General features: G+C 39.0%; 1 protein-coding gene across 1 annotated transcript in view; it reads left to right on the top strand.

The window, feature by feature from the left end:
* Positions 1 to 24,117, top strand: part of adam19a (ADAM metallopeptidase domain 19a) — a 115,387-nt gene that overhangs the window by 48,998 nt on the left and 42,272 nt on the right. Inside the window, exons 4-5 of the mRNA XM_084404063.1 lie at positions 13,380 to 13,455; positions 20,639 to 20,715. Of these exons, the coding sequence (XP_084260189.1) occupies positions 13,380 to 13,455; positions 20,639 to 20,715 (153 nt within the window). The remainder of the gene's footprint in view (positions 1 to 13,379; positions 13,456 to 20,638; positions 20,716 to 24,117) is intronic.

The following is a 24,117-nucleotide window of genomic DNA, read 5'->3' as shown; positions in this document are numbered from 1 at the left end:
TCTTACCTCGATCCATTGACAGTTTGCAGCATCCCCCCACCACCCCTTCTCCACACTTCTAGTTCTAAACACTTACATGTACTCTGGGTTCGGGCTGAATTCCGAGCTCGGGGCCCTCCCTCCGGACAGCACGCCAAATACGCATTAAATCTTACTCCCTCAAAATGATATGTAAGTGTGAACTCGTGAATTTATATTTCAAGAAATAAACAGGTTTTTACTTCATTTGTGTAAGTGGAAAAGCACAGGATTCATATTTAAACTGAGGGGCAAATTATATTCATTGGTACCCAATATTATGCCTACAGTGCTGTTGATAGAGCTTAAATTGTTTTGAACCCGGAACATTCCTTTAACTCAGATATACAGGTAAAAACATTACTCACTATTGCCTCTCATGCTAAACTGATTACACCTCTAGCAAACACAGCTATTGCTGTTTATTGCCCATAATGCTCTGAGTAACAAAAGCTTACCTGTCTAAGAACAACTATATAATTTCATTCTGGGGATTTTAAACATCAAAGTAAGTGAAAGTTTGGTAAGTATTGGTGTGCAAAGTGAGCTGTTTATGTCACAGAGCTTTAGCCTGAAGGTTCTATTAATAGTTACCTGCATTTGGACAGTTAAAATAGGTGTTAGATCAACACGTACGCTGTAGTTCCCAACATATACTAAAACAATGTGACTCATGCCTTGTTGATCACATTAACTTTGTGTCCCCCCCACCCTCCGAACCCTCAAATGTTTGCCACTGTGTCAGCATGGCTAAGCGTGGAAGAGGTAATGAGTGTGTAGCTCAGAGCAGTGATTTTGAGTGGTTAGTGTTTATGTGTGGATGTGAGCTTTGCTAATAGGCAGGTTTGTTTTGTCTGTTGACTGTAATACAGAAAGAGAGTGCATTTCTCACTATGCTGTAAAAAGTGTTTGCCTTTTAAATGGTGGTAATTCAAAGTACAGGGTGATTGACCAAAGGAAAAGTTCAGTACACTGAGGGTTTTTGGCATTTATGAAGCGCTTTTCAATCGCTATAGAGTTATTATGGCTGGAGTTTGGGGAATTGGGGACTCATAAAGTCTGAAAATCATAGAGGTAATTTATGAAAGCGCAGATAATGGTGCTCTCTCAGTAATAATACACAAATCAAACTGCCAGCTGTGTTCTCTCATTGAAATGTTATGGACACACACACACACACATAACAATCTCCTCCATCTCAGCAGCGGTCTCCCCACCAACTCTAGATTGAAAATGTGCCATCATTTCATTCTTGTTGGATGCGAAAGGTCATCACTCTGATTCGCTGCATGTTTCAAGATTTTTTTCATTTCCTAGCCCATTCCTCGCTCCTCAGCAGCTCTTTCCAAAATGGTTGTCCTTATGACTCACCTCTACTGTTTTGGTGGTATTGCCATGTTATAGTTTCACCTCTTTTAAAAGCACAAAAACCAAGAAGCAATATAACTTGAAAAGCGATACTGAAGTCAGATCTGCTGAGAATAAAGAATGTCTCGCACAGACGTTTCTCAAGGTTAGTCTGTCCACTTTACTACGGCTTCTATAGGTTGCCTGTCATGTAAGTTGCCTGAAAAGTATTGCCTGTCATAATGTCAGAACTATAGTTAAAAAACATTAATTGTACTTGAAGTGGGTTCTCAGTGTATTTTCACTTCAGTATTCAGATACTTTTTTCTAATCTCAGTTTATGCAGAGATAATTTACTGTAAACTATTCATCCCATTCAACCCATTCAAGTGTAAATGCATTGCACTGGTGCTTTTAAAATGTTGTTCAGTTTCAGCAGCTTGAAGTCTACTTATGGCTCAATAATAATGTGGGTTGGGACGTTGGGCTGTTTGTCCGAACAAATGGGGCCTAGAACATTGGTGGTAGGAGGTATTTTGGGGGGGCTACTAGTGGCATTCGCAAAAAGATCTGAAGTTGAGAAAACTCAAACACTTGAGGCAACCAGCTTCAGGACTTTTTGAGTATACTCAACTTTGCATCAACAAAAAAAGTTGCATCAACTTAACAATTAAAGTTGGACTGTGCTTTAACTCATGAATCCAAGTTCACTAAGCTTGCATTTTTAAGTTATGGTGAGCATTAGCATTACATAATAGTGGCTCTGAAATTACACACTTCACCTTCACCAAGCATCATATCTCATTGTTTGAATGGGAATATGCTGCATGTGCTGTGGATCGCAATCATTCTCCATCTCCATCTCCAATTGAACAACTTGACTTTACGGTTATAAATGTTGTAGTGTCCCTCTGCTTGTATGTGTGTGAGCGTGTTTTTATGTGTGCATGGCCTGATGGATAGACTAGATTACAGAGTCAGTCCTCGCATCCTGCACACTCCCAGCTCTAATCACAGCCACCCTCTCTGACGGGATCACGGCTCTGACCACCCGCCCTTTTCAAAGCCACACAATAACACTCCAGCTGAAGCCTGGCCTCTTATCAGCCAGATATTTTACGAGAGGATGGTGTGATGAAGAAAGATTCACTTCTGGAAGGAATGATGGGATAGAGTAGGATTGATAGCTGAGATAATATATATATATATATATATATATATATATATATTTCTCTCTCTCATTCAGCCAGTGCTTTGAAGCATGTGAGGCCTTTACGGAAAAAAGACATCTGCAGTCTGAGTGGAATCATATTAACAGGTTTTTAGTGATTCAGAGGGACTGTGATTAAAATGATGTTCACATGAACACACATATTATGGGAACGTACTGGTCACTGGAGAATATTTGGTATCAGTCTATACATACATAGCCTACTAGGGGTGTAACTGTTCTCGGTAAAAAAAACCTAACCGTATACCGTTCTCCACCCACGGTTCGGAACGCACTTGAACGCGGTTCATCTGAGGGTACGTTTATATGGCAACAATATGCTTAAAATGGTCAAGTTTTTCCTTTGAGTTTCCTTACAGGTGACACCATTGTCAAAACGATCCCTATTCACACGGATCCGCGAAAACGACTAAAAACGCTGTATTTTCTTGCCAGGCCATTACATGGCGATGAAACACAGATTTGTTTTATTTTATTTTATTTAGTTTTTTTATTGAAACAAATGAATCAAATCACTGATTTCAGCATACAACAAGAATGATGCATAGGACAGATATCACATATCCTCAAGCAAATTAACAAGTCAAACTAAAAAAAGAAACAACAACAACAAGAAAGAGGAAAAAAAAATCTGGAATGATAAAGAAAAAAACACAAGCTAAATATTTTCTTCCTTTTTCCTATTGACACATTCAAGATTCATAGAATTTGGTAAACATAGTGGGGACATTACAATATAAAGAATTCCTCCATAAAGTTGAACAAAATTTCATTTTTCATAAAATTTCAATAATACATTAATTATTTTTAATGAACTTTAATTACTTCTTCAGCGATTCCATCTCTATTAAAGAGGTCATATAATGCCATTTTTGTACAAGCTAATATGATTATTTAGGGTCTAAATAAAAAATTAGTAATATACTTTAATTAAAAATTATCATTAGTATTGTAAGAAAACACTCATTTTACCTGGTCAAAAACAGCTCTGTTTTCAGCACGCCGTTTAAAGCTAGGGTAGGTAATATTTTTCTAAAAAAAAAACATTCCAAATTTGTTTAAACTGTCTTTATATACCAATACATAATTAAAATGTAAGTACTCTGAAAAAGAGAATATAAAAAATCGAGTGACTGTAGACCTTTTAATCTGCAATAAACACAGCTCATTATTTCCATTCACTCCCACCCCCTCCCTTCTGAGCTCCTTCCAAAGCCACGCCCCCAAAACACATGAACGCGCGACACGCTCAGGCTGGAACAAGACGCATTTATTACCTGAGACGAGTGGAGAGGAAGGAGCGCAGTACATACAGTGACATCATGTCAGAATCACATGTAATAAAATACCTAACTTTATCACTATGAATATAAACAAATAAGATTTATTTTAGTCCTCACTATCAAGCTAGCATATCGATACTGGTAAAGTTTGATTCGGTAACGGGCTATATTTATAAGGCAAAACTAAAAACAGGTTGCATTGATACACGTTTTTCCATTACCATCAGTTGCACTGTGATGAAGGTGAATTTCGTGTAAGATTCATAACATATAACTTACGGTGTTTTGCATGTAAGAGTTTCCATGATGAAAACATTGTTGACTCTAATGAAGACTAACGTACACTCCGAGTCCGGAGACAAGTACCGCATCGTCGGTTCGAGGACAGGTCCGGGGTTGAGGGCGAAGCAGAGGAGGTCGTTCAAGAGTGCGGGCAGGGTCCGAGGAAGTAGTTTTTGCCTTGTTTGCCTTCGCTGACTGCATGCAGGTGCTTTGAGCTGAATATTTCCGGGAACGGTGACATGTGATGAGCGCACGCAGTGGGGCGCGGGCACGAGACATGAAGGCATCTGATTGGTTCTTTACACTCGGACCGAGTGGCAGTGATTGGTCAGAGTTTTTACATTCCTGCAGCTGCTACAGAGGTCTGAGGTCTGATCGCGCAAACATGAAAGCATTGACGTTGATCGTGGGGAATATTCCCTTCGAAAACAAACTCAGCCACTGCGTCTTCAGCGGTTCGGATTTAGGAACGTCAAAAATGACTGCTGTGTTCGTTATTACACCCAAGACCTGAACACCACAAGAACACCACAGAACCGCCATTCTGCTCATAGACAGTGCTCCAGGTTTCAACAATGACCGCGCCGGTCCGCGCGGACTATGATTGACAGCTCGCTCGTGAGCGAGGGCGGATCTGTGTTGAAACGCTGCTGTCAATCAACAATCGTGGGAGGGGCGTCGATTTTGTGACGTCACATAATCGAACGGCTTGATTTGAGAGAGGGGAAACCATATAAGAAGATTAAAAAAAAAAACACTGGATGGATTTTTATCATTTTATGATGGTTGTGTACAGGCACTGCCAACACACATTTCAGTACAATCAACTTGTAAAAGTGCATGTACCATTATATGACCCCTTTAAGAATAAATTTAATTTAGGTATACATTTTGCAAATTTTTGTTTATGGATAGACATTCACCACATATTCAAACATTTTGCTTCTGTGTGTGAAAGAACATACAGTATAAAATTTTTTAGAGATAATTTATAATTCACCTTTCTTGGGGCAAAAAGAAAAGAACTAACATCAGACCAACATTTTAAAGGAGTCATGACCTCGTGTTACCTTGGATACCCAACGCTCTATTATAGTCTTTCAGGCACTTCTAAAAAAAAAAAGTGGAAAAAAAATAAACACAGAGCTCCTCAGACACTTATTTCTAAAGGCATTATTGTCTCGCGAGATCTGATGCGATGTTTTGGCTGTCGTGGACGGTCATTATAATAATGCAAATGAGGGGCGCGTTGATTGGTTGCAGGAAGGAGGGTGGTTGACAGCGTTGCATGCTCGTAGTTTCTTTTGCCCTTGATCAGTGAGGCGATACACAGCGCGGGCGCCTCCGCATTTACGCGTGTATTGAGTGTGCGCTCCGAGCACAGGATAACGGCTGACAGGACAAGAAAGTCAGTTTTTCTGAAGTGAAAGACTTTATTTCAGCGTACACTAATGTCACTGTCTGGTAGTTCCTATTGTGCTGGGGTTTCTGAAGTAGTCATAATTCATCTCTCATAACATAACATGCTCTAAACATGCACGCAGAGTGGAAAAGGAAGAGCGGAGGCGCGGGGAGCAGAGCGCAAATTTGAACTATATCGATATATGCGATATGGTCTAGCAAACAGTTTTAGCCACTGACCATGGACTCCTGTACCATCACTACTGTTGTGTAAAACAAAGTGGAAAGATGTGGATAGCATTCGTAGAGTCCATTCACCGTGTTTATCTCGAAGCTAACGTTACATACAATAGCCGCATTAGAGCAATAAAAACACAGTCTTACCGTTTCAATTTCAGGCAGGTCTCTGATGGTGGGGATGGCACCTTTTCCCAAACGGAGCTTCGAGGCCAACTTCGCCTGATATTGTCCCAAATTACTAAATGAATCCTGTGTAAAATGTTTAGCGCAGACACCAAACGTTAGGCCAGTTGAAAGGGTTGTTGGGACAGCGTCATTAAAAATGAATTTCATCCACTGATCCCTGATAGTTTCGTCCGTTTTGGGTAGAGAAAACACATTAGAATGCTGTTTATGGCAGTCAACCACAGAGCAACGCAGGTGTGCACTTGGTCTCTCCATCTTTCTTTGCCGAATGAATATGAGGGGGAGAGGGATATGGCGTGGCTTCCTGCTGCGCTGTCCATATATGGCATATCCTCCACCGTCGTGACGTCAAGCCAGGGTAGAAATCAAAATCTCGTATTTGAGTGCGCGTGCACGTGGGATATTTTACAAACCCTGAGGTAAACAAACGCTTCACTTTTAAATATCGGCTTCCCGGCCAGTGTATAATTGTTAGGCAATCATAACATACATTGATTCTCGTGGAAAAATGCAAAATGTGGGTCATGACACCTTTAAAGATAAATCACAGTTGTAAAACAAATGAGCCAAGTCTTCCTCGTGTACAGTACAAAAAGAACATTGTCAATGTCCATGAATTTTGATAACGAAGCTTTACATGGGCAGATTTTGTGAAGTATTTTAAAATGTACCTCTAACTTTATTCAGCATGCATACAAAATTGATATGAATTTAACCATGCCTCTTTCCAATGAATATCAGCAATTTGTGCATTCCAAAAACAATTCCCTCTAGGAGAGATTTTATGATTGGATTGAAAAATGAATCTGATATGTTTATTATTACAGGGATGAGAAAATAGTTTGATACCATCAACTATTAAAGGTGCTATATGTAGTTTTTCTACTAAAATGAATCCTTTTTTTATTGCCTGTGTGTGAAGGGGTTGTAATCTCACATTAAAATGATCCACTTTGCGGGTTTTGCTATTACCTCGGAAAGCAAGTATTCTTATTTTTATGTGTCGGATTTACCACGAAATCCAGTGACGTGACCTGCATGCGTGCTCCCGAGCCTCTCGCCTCGTCTACTGACTTTGCACTCAACAGCGACGACACTGCAACTTATGACTTATGCAACTTATGACATGTCTGATAACACTAAGAAACGACCTGCTTCCAGCAACAACACAGACTCCAACACAAACTCCACATTTTGATAAAAAACAATTCAAACTGCTGAAGCTCGTAAGTCCAGACGTGAATTGGATCAACTTCGGACGAAAACACGGATCAACATCGGCAGGGCATTTGAATCATGGAGAAACCTTATCTACAAACCTAGAATGTACATTTCCTGAAGAAAATGTGAAGTGGTGCTTGCAGTGCCAAAATCCGGCACGGTTGCTTGGATTCCATACTTATCATGGTACGAGCATGGAGCATTAGTTCAAAAGCTGATAAAAGTAGCCTATTATTGTAACGTTGCAGTGGGAGTTTACCTGAGTTTCCAGCATGTTGTGCGATGCTTTCTCCGGTGTGTTGCCTCTCAGTCTGGCCGGTACCCAGAGTGCTCGCGAGTCGCTCATGAGTTCGAGAACTCGCTTGTAAACTTATTGGTTGCAATCTGAAACATCACCGCTAGAGGCCGCTGAAAACTACATATAGCCCCTTTAACTCAGGAAGTTTCCTTTCGTAACTTCCAAAAGTAAGGTGACTTTTCATTTAATGTTTCAACCCATTTGAAATAGCTTTTACAACTTGCTGAAACTCTTGAAACACTATAGATTGAACACGTAATACGCATGTGCATGACGTTATCCTTTTTTTCAGATTTGTGTTTTTGTTGTTTACTCGGAAACCGTTTTCAAAAACGTGCACTTTGAAACCCGTTTTCAAAAGTTTGCATTTTCAGGCACTAGTCAGGTCCGAATCTTCAAGATTGTGTAACCCTGTAGGCATTTTTGAGGAAAAGTTGATATACCACATTTTTAGAAAGTTTAATGTCTCCTGAATAAGGATCCACCGTATAACATTGAAATAAGGGTCCCATTTTCTTGTAATTGTTATTGAAACAATAGGTGCATTATTCACAGCCGAAACACTACAGGTGGATAGGGTAACATTTTTAAGTTATAGATATCACCATAAAACCTTTCCAGTTTTTCATTTACATAGAGACAGACATTTTTTGTATTACAAGTTTTCTGAAATGTCATGTTTACATATGCAGATGAGGCATACCAGTATATATATATATAATTCGAGGGGCAGGCATACCAGTACGCGGTTCTCCCTTTCGGGCTAGCCCTGTCTCCTCGCGTCTTCACGAAGGTTGTCGAGGCAGCCCTTGTTCCTCTCGACGACTGGCTGATCCTAGCTCACTCTCGAGACAAGGTTTGCGAACACAGGGACCTAGTGCTCCGGCACCTAGCTTGTCTGGGCCTTCGGGTCAACTGGGAGAAGAGCAAACTCTGCTCCGTGCAGAGGATCTCTTTTCTCGGTATGGAAATAAATCGACTCGGTCGCCATGTGCGCGCAGCTTACGAGCGAGCGCGCGCGCGCAGTCACTGCTAACTTGCCTTCATCAGTTCGAGGGCAAGAGTGCGGTTCCACTGAAACTATTTCAGAGGCTCCTGGGGCATATGGCATCCGCAGCCGCAGTAACGTCGCTCGGTTTGCTTCATATGAGACCGCTTCGCGATCAAGTCCCGAGGTGGGCATGGCAACACGGCACGCTCCGAGTCCCAGTGACTTCGACCTGCTGTCAGACCTTCACCCCGTGGACGAACCTCAGTTTTCTATGGGCTGGAGTGCCCATAGAATGAGTTTCCTGGCATGTTGTTATATCAACAGATGCCTCCACAATGGGCTGGGGCGCCATGTGCAATGGACATGCTGCCGCGGGCTCCTGGACAAGACCCCAGTGCCTTTGGCATGTCAATTGCCTCGAGTTGCAGGCTGTACGTCTCGCCCTGCACCGCTTCTGTGCGTTGCTCAGGGGTCAGCACGTATTAGTCCGATCAGACAATACCGCCACAGTAGCGTACATCAACCGACAAGGTGGTCTGCGCTCCCGTCGTATGTCGCAACTCGCCCGCCACCTCCTCATATGGAGTCAGAAGCATCTGAGGTCGCTTCGAGCCATTTATATCCCGGGAGACCTGAACCGTGCAGCCGATCTGTCTCGGTTTCGGCCTCTCGTTGGAGAATGGAGACTCCATCCCCAGTCGGTTCAGCTGATTTGGGATCAGTTCGGGGACGCACAGGTAGATCTGTTTGCCTCCCACAACTCGTCCCACTGCGACCTGTTTTATTCTCTGACCGAGGGCACGCTCGGCACGGATGCACTGGTGCACAGCTGGCCGCGGGGCCTCTGCAAGTATGCGTTTCCCCCAGTGAGCCTTCTTGCGCAGACTTTGCGCAAGATCAGGGAGGACGAGGAGCAGGTAATTTTGGTTGCCCCGTATTGGCACAACCGCACCTGGTTCCAAGAACTAGTACTCCTCGCGACAGCACCTCCCTGGCCAATTCCTCTGAGAAAGAACCTGCTTTCTCAGGGACGGGGCACCCTATGGCACCCTCGATCTTTGAAATCTCCATGTGTGGTTCCTGGACGGGACGAGGCAGGTTTGAGTACCCTACCACCAGCGGTGGTGGCTACCATCACTTCCGCTAGAGCATCGTCCACGAGACATGCCTATGCGTTGAAGTGGAACCTCTTCGTCAACTGGTGTTCTTCTAAACTTCAAGAACCCACGAAATGCCCGATCAGTGTCGTGCTTTCCTTCCTGCAAGAAGGGTTGGAGCGAAGGCTGTCTCCCTCCACCCTGAAAGTGCATTGCCACACATCATGATGCAGTTGATGGTAAGTCCATTGGAAAGCACGACCTGATCATCAGTTTCCTGAGAGGAGCGAGGAGACTGAATCCTCCTCGCCCTCCTCTCGTTCCCTCTTGGGACCTCTCAGTGGTTTTAACTGCTCTGCAGAGTGCTCCCTTTGAGCCTCTGCAATCAGTGGAGCTTAAGTTCCTGTCAATGAAGACAGTGCTCCTGGTTGCATTGGCCTCCATCAAGAGGGTAGGGGACCTGCAGGCATTTTCGGTTGACAAAGCGTGCCTGGAATTTGGACCGGCTAACTCTTACGTGATCCTGAGACCCCGGCCTGGATATGTGCCCAAGGTTACCACCACACCCTTTCGAGACCAGGTGGTGAACCTGCAAGCGCTGCCCTCGGAGGAGGCAGACCCAGCCTTGGCACTGCTCTGTCCAGTCCATGACCCTCCATGCTTACGTAGACAGAACGCAGTGTTTCAGGACTTCAGACCAGCTCTTTGTCTGTCATGGTGGGAAGCTGAAGGGAAAGGCTCTCTCCAAGCAAAGGTTGTCTCACTGGATAGTGGACGCCATTGCTTTGGCTTACCAGCAGCAAGGTCGACCATGCCCCCTTGGTGTGACGGCCCACTCCACCCGGAGTGTGGCATCCTCTTGGGCTCTAGCGCATGGCGCCTCGCTAACAGACATCTGTAGAGCTGCAGGCTGGGCGACACCTAACACGGTCTCTGGGCGACCCCCACGTGTGTAGTCCACTGTAAGCCTCTCTGAGCATGTGTCTTTCCCTCAGCAAGCCACCTTGCCACCCCTGGGTTTGAAATATTCCACCTGCGGCTGGACACCCCAGTGATTCTCAATATGCAGCCCCCTGGGGTCATGTGTATTCCAAGTTCCCCCCTTCGGGCTGGGCATAATTGCATATTTCCACTGATATATGCTTCCCAGTGTACCTTGGTACCTTGGCATAATTCCAGCAGCCATTAAAAACTGTCCCTTTCATGGTAATGTTGTTTTTTCATTGTTTACATGTTTAAATATTCTGAGAATGCATAGTTTAGTTATAATGTTTAATGTTTAAACTGCAATAAATGCATTAAAACGTTTTTTTTTTTTTTGGGCAGCCATTTTGTTTTTATTGTTTATGCCAAAACAGTGATGTTTACAACTTGTTATACGGCAGAAATGGATTCAGCACCTAAAAATCATATAGAAACAACACTTGAAGTACTTTTCCTCAAAAATGCCTACTGCATCTTATTCAGGGCTATTTATCTATTTTGGGACTCGACTACACCCAAAAAGCTGTTTTCGGGTAAATGAACGGCCAAAGCGCATAAAAAGACTTCTGTTTTCAGTTGAAAACAGTGTTGTGTAAACAGCCCCTTAATCTGACCACACATCTATTATATGGTTAATTGAAAATATTGCGTAAAAGTGAAAACAGACAGACAAAATTCTGCTAATACATGTTTCAGGTTTTTTTGAAAAAAAAAAGAAAAAAAAACTGGTCAAAACAGTCGCTTTTTGTAAACTTTATTCAATGTGAGTGCCGTATGCTTGAATACGACCAGTCATTTACGCCGTCATCACCTGTATATTGATGCGCAGATAAGACCTGAACAGCAAATGTTGCTATCTGTTTAAACTAAACTCATTTACGCCTTGTCAATTTAAACATTTAAGAGTCAGAAGACGTGAATGAGAACTTGTGAGAAGAGCGCAAATATTGAGTCCTCTTTCAAGTCAACATGGCCGTCTTGGTCAGTATCCTAGCAGACATAGTCGGTTACGTCTTAAGTGAATGAAACAGTCGTGGCATGAGTTATCATTATCAGTGTACTGGGTCATTGTGTCTTAAAGTGACAGCAAGCTAATATTCCTGCTGTCTGTGTTTTTAATTTTTATCAAACAATAAAAGACAAGGAAAACATTAAATGCTCTAGACTGAATAGCTTTTGCAATTTTAATAAGGATTAATCTTAAAAAAATGTATATGCAATGTTATTTTACAATTTCTGTACCTAAAAAGTAATATTAGATCTTTACCTGAAAAACTTGAAAAGCATGTTTATTTTATTTGTATCTTTGCTCTATTGTATTTATTTGTGCTGTTGCTTGTAGTTATTGTCATGATTATGTTCAATTAGTGTCACCTTCATGGACTTTTATTTTGTTTGTCTTCAGTCACGTTTCCTTTGTTCTATTTTCCCACCACTCATCAATCACCATGGACACTAATCCTCCCCCACAGCTGCTCATCATTTAGTTTGTTATCTCTGTGTATTTAGTTCCTCTGTTTACAGTATTTAGTGTTGGTTGTTGTTTGTTAGCAGTACACACTGTTACACCAGTTTGTCTTTAGTTGTATTAACTACGTTGATAATTTGATCCTATCTTCATCTTCATCCTCATCTTTCTCTTGTGACAGTAACAGTATATTATTTGTTCATATTTTCTTTATTTTTATTTGATAGTAGTCCTTTTTTTCCTGAACATAGCACATACCGAATCGTACAGAAACCGTGACCCTAAAACCGTGATGCAAACTGAACCATGAGCAATTTGAACTGTTGCTCCCTTAATACATACAAACAATATATATAAGCATTGATTATTGTCATGGTTATGGACTCTTATTCTGATATTCTGTTTTGTTTTCCTGGCTTTCTGATTATGTAATGTTTGATTCTATGATTATCCGCTGTGTCTCGTCTAGTTCCCAGTGTATATATACTCCCTGTTTGGTTATGTCCTTTGTCGGTTATCATCATAATTTAGTGTGTAAGATGATTGCGTATTCTCCTGGTTAATTAAACTCCTTGAATGTTGCATCTGCATCAATTGTACTGAATTGCGACAACACCACACATTACATTGATTCATTCCTGTTGATTAATTTCCCAAACTTTTGAATGTGATGTATTGAATATTAAATTTGCCTAAATTTTACATTTTGATTACCTGTTGTCTCATAATGGTAATTTACAGTAAACATAAATAATTTCAAACTGTTAAATATATCCTTAAGCAAATTTCAAAATGAATATCCATTTTTATACTGCACATTATAATTTTGCGATTCCTAATTGCACTTTTAGCATTGGAAATAATTAAAATGTTTAGTGACCTAGAGCAAGGTTTCCCAAACTTTCCCAAAGACAAGTATAATCTATCTCAAGACCCACCAAAATATTTAAGATTAGAAAACAATTGACATTACTGTAAACTTAATCTTTTGATATGACGAGTATTTCATAATAATAATATATCTTTTAATAGTACAAAAAATAATAATTCAATAGCCTACTAATATTTACATTTTAATTTCTTCACTTACAGACATTAAAGGTTATATTAAATATGTCCATAAAACTTGAAACGCACTTACTCCGGTCCGGATGTGAACTGTAATCCGCGCTGCGGGTGTTGTTAATCGCGGTGTTCAGCACAGAAAACACTCTCATGCTCGAAGACAAAATATTGCTGTGGAAATGGCAAAAAAACCTCCACCAAATGTGTGTATGTGTGTGTGTAGTGATATCACAGTGACAGCTTGTTTATTCATTTTGTCTCTCTTAGGGAGCTCCTGGGTCACGACTTCACTGAAACTCACTATGAGAATGGCCTCCCCATCACCAAAACCAGCAAGCACACTGTAAGCAGGACTGAGACCTCTGTATGTGTTTATGTGTGTGTGTCTCTTTATCTCTGCATCTCTGTTCCTCTCTCTCTGTCTCTGCTTCTCTCAGTTCCCAGACTTCCCAGTTTCAGTGTGTATTATTTTTGACATATAAAGCTTCATTTATTTTGTTAAAACAGTGCAGTATTTCCCCTAAATGTTGTATTAGCGCTATCAATTAAACAGATTCATTTATTGTGATTAACTATTATAAAAAAAGCACAAAAAATTTCATCAGGCAAAAAAGAGATGATTGTTGCATATTGGCCAGTGGTGAGTTTATATTCAAATTGATTACTGATGATTAATCAATGATCAACTAAAATTGTATTTACTTCTAAAAACACTTTTTGTAATTCATTCGATCCTTTCTCTATTCATTGTTTTAATCTGCCGCAATAATTGAATTTCTTAGAATTATCTTCACTTGGCACTCAAATATTTCCGTTTGATTATTTTCATTAATATTAGCTCTAATTTGTAAATAATTTGTTTAGAAGTGTATCTCACAAAAACAAATCTCAGTCATATTTTATCCCGAAATAAAAAAAGATGAAATTTTACGTGAAGCTTTTTTTTTTTCGCATTGGGACATCATTGTCATGACAATTAAACACATTGTCCTTCAATATTTTCATTACTTTAATGCATTTTACTTTTGATGTGATGTAAAAACTATTTTATTGTTGTTGTGTTCGGTGTTGGGGGCAATGCACCCACTTTTTCAAACATGTAACTCAAGTTGCTTTGTTTTCCCATTTATTGACTGACACCTCTTCTGTCCCCATGTTGTGAACATGCATTTACTCATCTCACTTGCACAAAAACAGATTTAGTATTCCTCAGAATGAATTAAAACAGTGAAACAAACTCAGAATACTACACAAATCTGCAATAATTAAATGTTAAATTACACATATATACTTTATGTATTTAATCTCACTTTATAAGCCAATGTCTTTGCTGCTGACCCTCAATGTTCCAGTTCAACCGTACCAATAAGCAAAAATGACTTTAGATGAACATCACATTTGTGTTGAATTTTTTGGTTTTATTGCACCCTTCGAAGGCCGCATTCGAAAGCCATTGCGTCAAATGCGCTCTTCGTTTCTCTGGGCAATGAAGAATACAACTGATGGACCTATCGCGTCCTACCCTACCCCAGAATTCATTGCGCGCCAATGATGAAAGGATTTTTATTCTAAGAAAATGGTGGGTGGTAGTTCTGTGGCGGTTGAGGATTTCACATATAAATGTAATTATTGTGTTTTAATTTACACAAATAGCTAGTGAAACAAGTGTTAAAAGCCAGAGGTCGTTCTTAAAAAACGTGAATGTTACCACTGCGCAGCTTCATTTGTTAGGTGGTCTGAGGCTAAACTTGTTGTAATATTTCGTTTTGTTTTTGGGAGCAAAGAGCAGAACTCTAAATGTATTAAAATGAGGGCTGACAACGACAATTTATTTACCGGGCCAAAAACTCGGGCGTTGAAGCATGTCAAAATCCAATAAAAACTCATAAGAGCAAATAAAAAAATCTCTCTCACAAACGTCCGCTGTCAGCTGTTACAAATCTGCTAGGCCATTTAACAACGGTTTAGTGTTGCTAAGTCTGGAATTGAACTGTGATTCCGCTACTTTTGATTAGCAATTGGGTGGGTTTTGTTGTGCAGACCTGGCAACCCTGGTCCTCGGTTCGACCTTCATGCAGCCGCCGAATTGGGACACAGCTAGGGTGCTTCTCAAACGGAAGGCTGCATCCTACTGAGGCTGTGTCCTTCCTAGTCCAGTCCTTCGGTGGCTTGTAGGCTATAGTCCTCCTCAGCATTAAACGCTAGAATGAGACGGTATAGGAGGTGTGCATGGCTACGTCATAAATGTTCCGCCCTGCTGTCACCACACAAAAATACTATTTAAAATTGATATTACAAATCTTTACATTAACTGGCTTCCTACAGTGAATGACAACCGTGTGGTCTCCCAGCGGCTTACATTATTGCCAGTTTAGTGTTAAGTGATACATTTACAGCAAAACAAAAGATAACATCTATACTTTCATGTCCGAAAGCATTATTTCTGTCTTACATTTCATAATAAACTCAGACGAGATCAGTTTTCCAACTCGTTTTCTGTCAGTTTATTCCCGTGAATTTGAATATGTGCAAAGGATTGTGGGTGATTTAAGGCCGTGAATGATACATCCGATGCGTCCTTCAAAACAGGCTGAATGAAGGATGCGAAACGAAGGCTGCCTTCCAATGATCCTTCGAACTGAGATGGCCTTCAGCGACGTTTCGTGGCAGCCGAGATTTGCAACCTTCATAGGATGCAGTCTTCCGATTGAGAAACACCCCTATAGAGTGTTAAACGTCCTATTCTTCTGCAATCCAGAATGTCAGCACAGCTGAAAGGTTTGCTTGAGCTGCGCCCTCTACTGTACAGGTGTGAATGTGCATTTCCCTCAGCCTGAGGATTTGTCATTTCACTTTTCGTTATTAAAAAACATACACGCAAGTCCAGATAAGAAAAAGTAACGCAAAAGTAACATAAAACATTACTTTCCATAAAAAGTAACTAAGCTGGTTGTGCTCACTGATTTTATTATATTTGTACTGCATACAATTCTGTAATATAGTAATTTTATTTCAGATCAACCATCATTGGTGTGCCATAGTAAATCTTATTAGCAAAACTCTAATGTGATACTACATGATCAGGCCTGTGAAAACATACCTGAACACTCAAATCACAAATAAAACAGCCTTATACAATGTAGCCAGTAAATAGTCTAAAGTTGCCAGTAGGGATATTTTTTTGTTATGAATAATTCTTTCCTTATTTTTGATTCCTGCAAAACATTCAGTTAACGGGCAAAAAAGACTCTGAAGATTCCATCACGGTATATTTTAGCTGCAGAAGGCAGATTTCATACGGATAATTTATTGCTAACTCTTGCAGAAAGTTGTGAAAACTTGTCACTTATGTTCTTCCGTTGAATGTGGTTGAGGTGTGAAGTGCCGGGTTCAATCAAGGCCGAGAGCGACTTGATATCAAAAAAGTGTGACTCGAAATATAGGACAAAATTGCTCGATTTTTCACGCTGTCTGTTCGTTGCAAAACAGTCTTGTTTTGCTGCACGCATCTCTAAAATCCGACTTATTGATCAGCCAGAAAAGGATACAAAACCACAAGCGGATTTCTTCAGCCGTAAACTGCCTTCCCAGACTGTTATGAAGGATCCCAGATCAACTTGCTGTCCCTGCACAAGCTCTGAGATTTGTAATTGGGTTTTCATCACTTGACAAGGGTTGATGGGAGTGAAGTCACACCCCTGATTATTTTTGAGCCCTTTTAACAGCTTCCAGATGCCCCCTCGAGTGAGCAGCACAGGATCGGCGTACAGCTCACCACTGGGCGCTAACACACAAAGAGCTTTTCAAGGGAATGAGCAGATCGCTTTAGGTAGCGCGGAGATCACAGCATCCTACTCTGTTGTGATAGATGTGGTAATTCAATCTATTGAAAATCACAGAGGATTTATTTTTCTTTTTGTCTTTCTTTTGACTATCAGTGTCTGAAAAGCAAAATATGACACAGGGGACTGATGCCTAAGCCTGCTGGTTAACTGTGCATTGCAATCAGGTTGAAATTTTTCCCCTTTAGTAAGCACACACACACACACACACACACTCACTCACATACTCACAAACAGAGGTTTAATTAGCGTTGTATTTATAACTTCATAAAAAAAGTAATTAAGCAAACCTTAGTCCTATCAAATCAAAGAAAATCAAATATTCATGAGTCCTGCAGCGGAAGATTAAACTGTCAGTGCGCAGGCTTCACATTATAGCAAATCAGTTTTATGTCTTAGTTCCAGTTATTGGAAATGAAAATATTCCCTATGATGGCATGACATTATGATATGGAATGGATCTGTGAATAAATGGTGCGCAATTTTGATCTACTGACAACAGAGACAAAGAGGAAACTGACAGGAAGAGGAAGTTCTGCTGTCGATTTCACAACACGCGCACACACACACACGCAAATAAAAGACACAGTTTGTGTGTGTGTGTGCGCGTGTTGTGTGTATGCATGTATGTACATTCAATTATATATACAGTGCTATGCATAAGTGAATACACCCATGCTAAAGTTGACTAAAAAGAGGAATAAAAAATCATATTTTGGAAATTGAACTTAATGCCTTAATTTAAAAAATGAGGAAAAATCCAACCTTTAAGGACACCAATTTTCTTTGTGAATGAATAATGTATCGTAAATAAATAAATGTTCTTCCTTAAAATACATGGTGCATAAGTGTGTACACCCCTATGTTAAATTCCCATAGAGGCAGGCAGATTTTTATTTTTAAGTATTTTTTTTAAACAAAATTAAGGATACTATGCATCCTGATAAAGTTCCCTTGGCCTTTGGAATTAAAATAGCCCCACATCATCACATAGCCTTCACCATACCTAGAGATTGGCATGGGGTACTTTCCATAAGATCATCTCTCAATGCAAATCAAACTAGCTATTAGGCTAACTGAAATAAAACCATGCCAATCTCTAGGTATGGTGAAGGCTATGTGATGATGTGGGGCTATTTTAATTCCAAAGGCCAAGGGAACTTTATCAGGATGCATAGTATCCTAAAAAAAAAAAAAAAAAAAAAAAAAATTCTGCCTGCCTCTATGGGAATTTAACATAGGGGTGTACACACTTATGCACCATGTATTTTAAGGAAGAACATTTATTTATTTACGATACATTATTCATTCACAAAGAAAATTGGTGTCCTTAAAGGTTGGATTTTTCCTCATTTTTTAAATTAAGGCATTAAGTTCAATTTCCAAAATATGATTTTTTATTCCTCTTTTTAGTCAACTTTAGCATGAGTGTATTCACTTATGCATAGCACTGTATATATATATATATATATATATATATATATTAGGGCTGTCAAAAGATTAATCGCGATTAATCGCATCCAAAATAAAAGTTTGTGTTTACATAATATATGTGTGTGTACTGTGTATAATTATTTTGTATATATCAATACACACACATGCATGTACAGTGCTATGCATAAGTTTAGACACCCATACTAAAGTTGACTAAAAAGAGGAATAAAAAATCATCTTTTGGAAACTGAACTTAATGCCTTAATTTAAAAAAATAGGAAAAATCCAACCTTTAAGGACACCAATTTTCTTTGTGAATGAATAATGTATCGTAAATAAATAAATGTTCTTCCTTAAAATACAGGGTGCATAAGTCTGGACACCCCTATGTTAAATTCCCATAGAGGCAGGCAGATTTTTATTTTTAAAGGCCAGTTACTTCATGGATCCAGGATACTATGCATCCTGATAAAGTTCCCTTGGCCTTTGGAATTAAAATAGCCGCACATCATCACATAGCCTTCACCATACCTAGAGATTGGCATGGTTTTATTTCAGTTAGCCTAATAGCTGGTTTGATTTGCATTGAGAGATGATCTTATGGAAAGTACCCCATGCCAATCTCTAGGTATGGTGAAGGCTATGTGATGATGTGGGGCTATTTTAATTCCAAAGGCCAAGGGAACTTTATCAGGATGCATAGTATCCTAAACAAAAAATAAAAAAAAATACTTAAAAATAAAAATCTGCCTGCCTCTCTGGGAATTTAACATAGGGGTGTCCAAACTTATGCACCCTGTATTTTAAGGAAGAACATTTATTTATTTACGATACATTATTCATTCACAAAGAAAATTGGTGTCCTTAAAGGTTGGATTTTTCCTAATTTTTTAAATTAAGGCATTAAGTTCAGTTTCCAAAAGATGATTTTTTATTCCTCTTTTTAGTCAACTTTAGCATGGGTGTCTAAACTTATGCATAGCACTGTATATATTTAAGAAATATTTGCATACATACACTGTATATATTTATATATAATTTATATTATATATAAATATAATTTTTTTATATATAAATTACACATTTTTCTTAAATATATACAAGCATGTGTGTGTATTGATATATACAAAATAATTATACACAGTACACACACATATATTATGTAAACACAAACTTTTATTTTGGATGCGATTAATCGCGATTAATCTTTTGACAGCCCTAATATATATAAAATTCTCCTTCACTGAAATATTAGCATTTTTACTATGAAATCAATAACAGCTAGAACATAGTCTATTATTTTTTAATTCCCATACTGCACTGTGGTCAATCTGTGAAGTCAATAATCATTTTAGATAATACTAATTTAATAAAATGTATAAAAGAAAACAAAAAAGCATTAAAAGGACAAATAAACGGTAAAAACTGCATAATTAATTGTATAAAAATATTCTGTAAAATTAAAATAAAATTGCAGTGAATGTGATGCAGGACAGGTGAGATTTGATGAGGAACAAACTTTGCGCTGTTAAAAAAAAGTATGTTCTATATAGTATGAATGTGTGTAGCGTGACTGAAATTCAGCATCTGCCATATTGTCGTATGACTTACTGCAGTCAGTTGCATCACTTCACTGCCTTTCACAAATCCTGCAGTGCACTTCGGATCTTCAGTAGAGGTACTAGGTCATCTTTTTGCCTACTGCTCTTTTCAGACATACTACTTTTTGACATACTATATAGTAAGGAAGTAGGTATTTTCGGACAGATTGTCAAGCGTCGTCTTCAGAGACCGTTGATTTGTGTGCCTGTCATGCTTAACCATCCCTCTTTTGCTTCCTGTCTTCAAATAAATGAACTCATTTCACGGTCTGACCATTCATATAAGCCTTTTGAATAGCTGAAAGAATATCACTTATACATAGTTTGGATCAGTTTCAGCACAGTTTAATGGAGCGATTCTTTTCCAAATGTTAGCAGCGAACTCCTGAGGGAAGTTTTCCAGTGCTGCAATCAAAAAGAGGCAGACTAATTAAGTCCAATAAACCTGAAAGCCAAAAATGTAACAAATGTAATTGTGATTTACAGATGTAGTCTCTTTTTACTACTAATTAGATAGATGTTCCATTAACTCGGTTTTGCCCATTTTATGAACAACATTAACTCCGCAGCCTGTCTGTTGAGCGAACTGCTGCCTTTCGTTTTTCCCTGTCCTCCCTCCAGTAATCTCTTTCTTTCCTTCCATCTCCAGGATCATTGCTTCTATCACGGGAGGGTCAGGGGTCATGCCGACTCTTGGGTCGCTCTGAGCACATGTTTGGGAATGAGGTATGTCTGGCATAATTGGATACTCTTGGTTCACCACAAACACAATACATTCAATTCATTCGGTCACATGTCTCCGGAAGGCTAAACGCCACACGGCTTAGTGCGATCTTGAGCATTCTGCGAGCATTGTATTGTATGACTGTTTTGTTGTTGTTGTTGCTTTTCAGTTAGTAGTGTGAATGAGACTTTGTGAGCAAGCATTTTGCATGGGAGTGTGAAAGTTCTAAATGCTCTATAGAGAGCGAGCAAATCTTGTTGTTACCCTTCATTTGTGCTTGCAAAAAGTCGGTAATTTTTTATTTAGCATATGCAGCACAATTTTGTGTGCTTCATTTGTGAAGAGAGGTAATGTTTTGGCCAGGTTATTGAATAAAAGCACTGATGACTAATGCTGTGGGCCTACCAGAATGTTAATAGTTTGTTGTGCTCGGTCCTCATTCAGCACTGAAAGCTTCCTCTCTATGTATAAACAATATTCACAAACAGCCTTGAAACTACATCTGCCTCTGTCTGTTCCAGTTCATTTTAAACCTAATGCCTAGATATATAAACCAAACCTATCTGTCTTTGAAAGATGCAAAAGCAAAGCACTAACCAGGTGCTAAGGTTTTGTTGTGGTACTAAATGAAGGGTTATTTAGATTTTACTATACACATATGTATTGTACTGGTGGGCTTTGACAAAGAGAGCATGAAGGTCATGTGTAACATGTAGATTTTACAAACAATTTAAATACTTTTAGATATTTTGGGCTACATACTTGTGGCTAGATGGGAAATTAAGCTGCAGTTTACTGTGTGAGATCAGAGAGCAGCAGCCAAGATAGTTGGGGGATGAATCAACATTCCCTTAAGTGTGTTTGCTTGACTCTATGAGAGCAGTCGCTCCTTCGACACACAGAGTTTGTTGTATACGTTTAGTCGACGAGCCAGTTTAATGAAGAAGAAAAACCAGTGTTATTAAGGGCAAAGCCCTGGAGAGTCTATCTCTAGATATTGCCAAAGGTCTTGAATTTCTTATGAAGACAGATCAAGTCATTGAACAGCTGTTGCAAGATTTTGCAAGAGCAAACGCAATTAGCACTGCATGTTTTGTCAAGGCGACTCTTGGGTTTCTTTACCTTTAGCTCATTGGAGGTTTTGTGCTGATGTGCGCCATAGTCTGCAGTTAATAGAGACAACAGTCCATTTGAAAATTTGACAGCGATGCAGCTGATTGTTTTTTTTTTTTGTATTAAATATTTATTTTATTATTTATTGTTTCATGAATATCATTACGTTTATGCCAAGGCAAATCAAATCACTGCCAAATTTGCCTACAGTTTTGGTGTCAGGAACCATTATAACGCCACACCCGGAGTCATTTCTGCTTGCCTTTTGTCAGCTTGGGGAAAATGACAATCCTCATTTTGAAGATAATAGTTGGATGCCCTGGGGCGTAAACAAATGGTTTTGCGACTAAATGGATTTTGGACCAGTTGTGAACAATTTGAAGGCAAAACACATTTCCAATAACCATAAATCTGTTTTGTGAACAAGAATGAAACAAATTAATAATAAAGCAAATGAAAACAAATTCAACACTGGAACTACTAGGGAACAGTAGATTATTTTTTATCTCTTTACAGTGAGTACAACTTTTGAAACATCCTGCTTATATTAGCATACATTAGTTGCTGGTGATGAAAGCTGTTGGTAAATTTTGGAGGTGATGCAATTTTTTATGTTTTTGAAAGAAGTCTCTTTTGCTCACCGAGGCAGCATTTATTTGACCATAGTAAGGAATAGTTCACTTAAAAATGAAAATTCTGTCATCATTTACTCACCCTCAGGTTGTTTCAAACCTGTATGAATTTCTTTAATCTACTGAACACAAACATCAGCTGTTTGGTTACCAACATTCTTCAAAATATCTTCCTTTGTGTTCAGCAGAATAAAGAAATTCATACAGGTTTGAAACAACTTGAGGGTGAGTAAATGATGACAGAATTTTCCTTTTTTAAGTGAATTATACCTTTGATGCAATCATATTAATGCAATATTAAAGCAAATAATAATAATATATAATTTACCCTGCAGTGGCAAAGTAGAATTTTCAGATTTTGTCATTTTCTACTGATTTAGAGCGCAAATAAATTTTTTTTTTATTATTATTATCAAAGTTGAAAAATGTTGTGCTAAAATGAAATATTTTCTAACATTATATATGTCTTTACTGTCACGTTTGATCACTTTAATGCATCCTTGCTGAATAAAAGTATTAATTTCACTGACAGCTTCTTCACCAGATCCATCATTATGTGACAGTGATACTAATATTTGATTGCATACACACAGTACTTGCTCTGTAGTAAATCACTGAGCCAGTTCTATTTGCTGATTATACTTATGTATTCTATCATCACTTCATAATTGTGTATTAGACATTGCCACCTTGAAGAATAAAGGTTATTTGCACTCATTGAGTCATCAGAGATTCAATTATTGTTGCACAGAAAAATATATACTTGCACTATTACATACCTCGGGTGACTAGCGACCTTATACACTTTTTACAAAAATTACAAAGCAGGCATTCTTTTATATATTTTTTCTTTTTATATGGTTTATAATTAATAGGTTGAGGAATACTAAAAAGGGTGGTGTCTAACTTTAAAAGATGTATGAGAGGCAGGGTAGTGAATGATGTCTGGGGTCGATAAAGACCTGAGGTATGTATTTAAGGGTTTAAAAAAAAAACCTTGTTCCGAATTCAGCCCCAAGTCCTGCAGAGACTTTTGAATAGGGGTCCACTGTGGAGCCCACATCAGTGCAGACTTGCGAAAACAGGCATATTGAGGACACATACAGTAGTAGGCCCTCAAGAACACTGAAACTTGAAATGACAAATGGGACACCCTCAGAGCTTTATTTTAAAGATATTTTTCAAACGTACCGATCATTTCTTTAGAGGTCAAACTTTTTTACTGAAATTACATTTCGAGTGGTGCTGTAGATGTGCTCTGGGAGACCTCAATTCCAGTGGCCCCCTGATCCCTATGATTAGTTACTGAGGCCAGAAGAAGGATCAAGAGGAATTCAAATTCCTCTCTGTGTTTCTATGTGTGCTTGTGAGAAAGAGAGAGAGATCAAATGGAAATTAACTCATAGATTCGTTCATTTTTACTGGCATTCTTAAATGGTATTGATAAGGGCAAAACCTTGAAAAAACTTGCAGGGATAGTTCACCCAAAAATGAAAATGATGTCATCATTTACTCTCCTTCATCTTAATCCAAACCTGTATGACTTTGTGTTTTCTGTGGAACATAAAAGAAGATCCATATAATGAAAGTCATTAGTTTCCAGTGTTTTTTGGTGTCCAAGATATCTTCTTTTATGTTCCACAAAAGAAAAAAGTCAAA

The sequence above is a fragment of the Rutilus rutilus genome (genome assembly GCF_951802725.1).
Source record: "Rutilus rutilus genome assembly, chromosome: 3".
Lineage (NCBI taxonomy): Eukaryota > Metazoa > Chordata > Actinopteri > Cypriniformes > Leuciscidae > Rutilus > Rutilus rutilus.
This window is presented reverse-complemented; position numbering and strand designations above follow the sequence as displayed.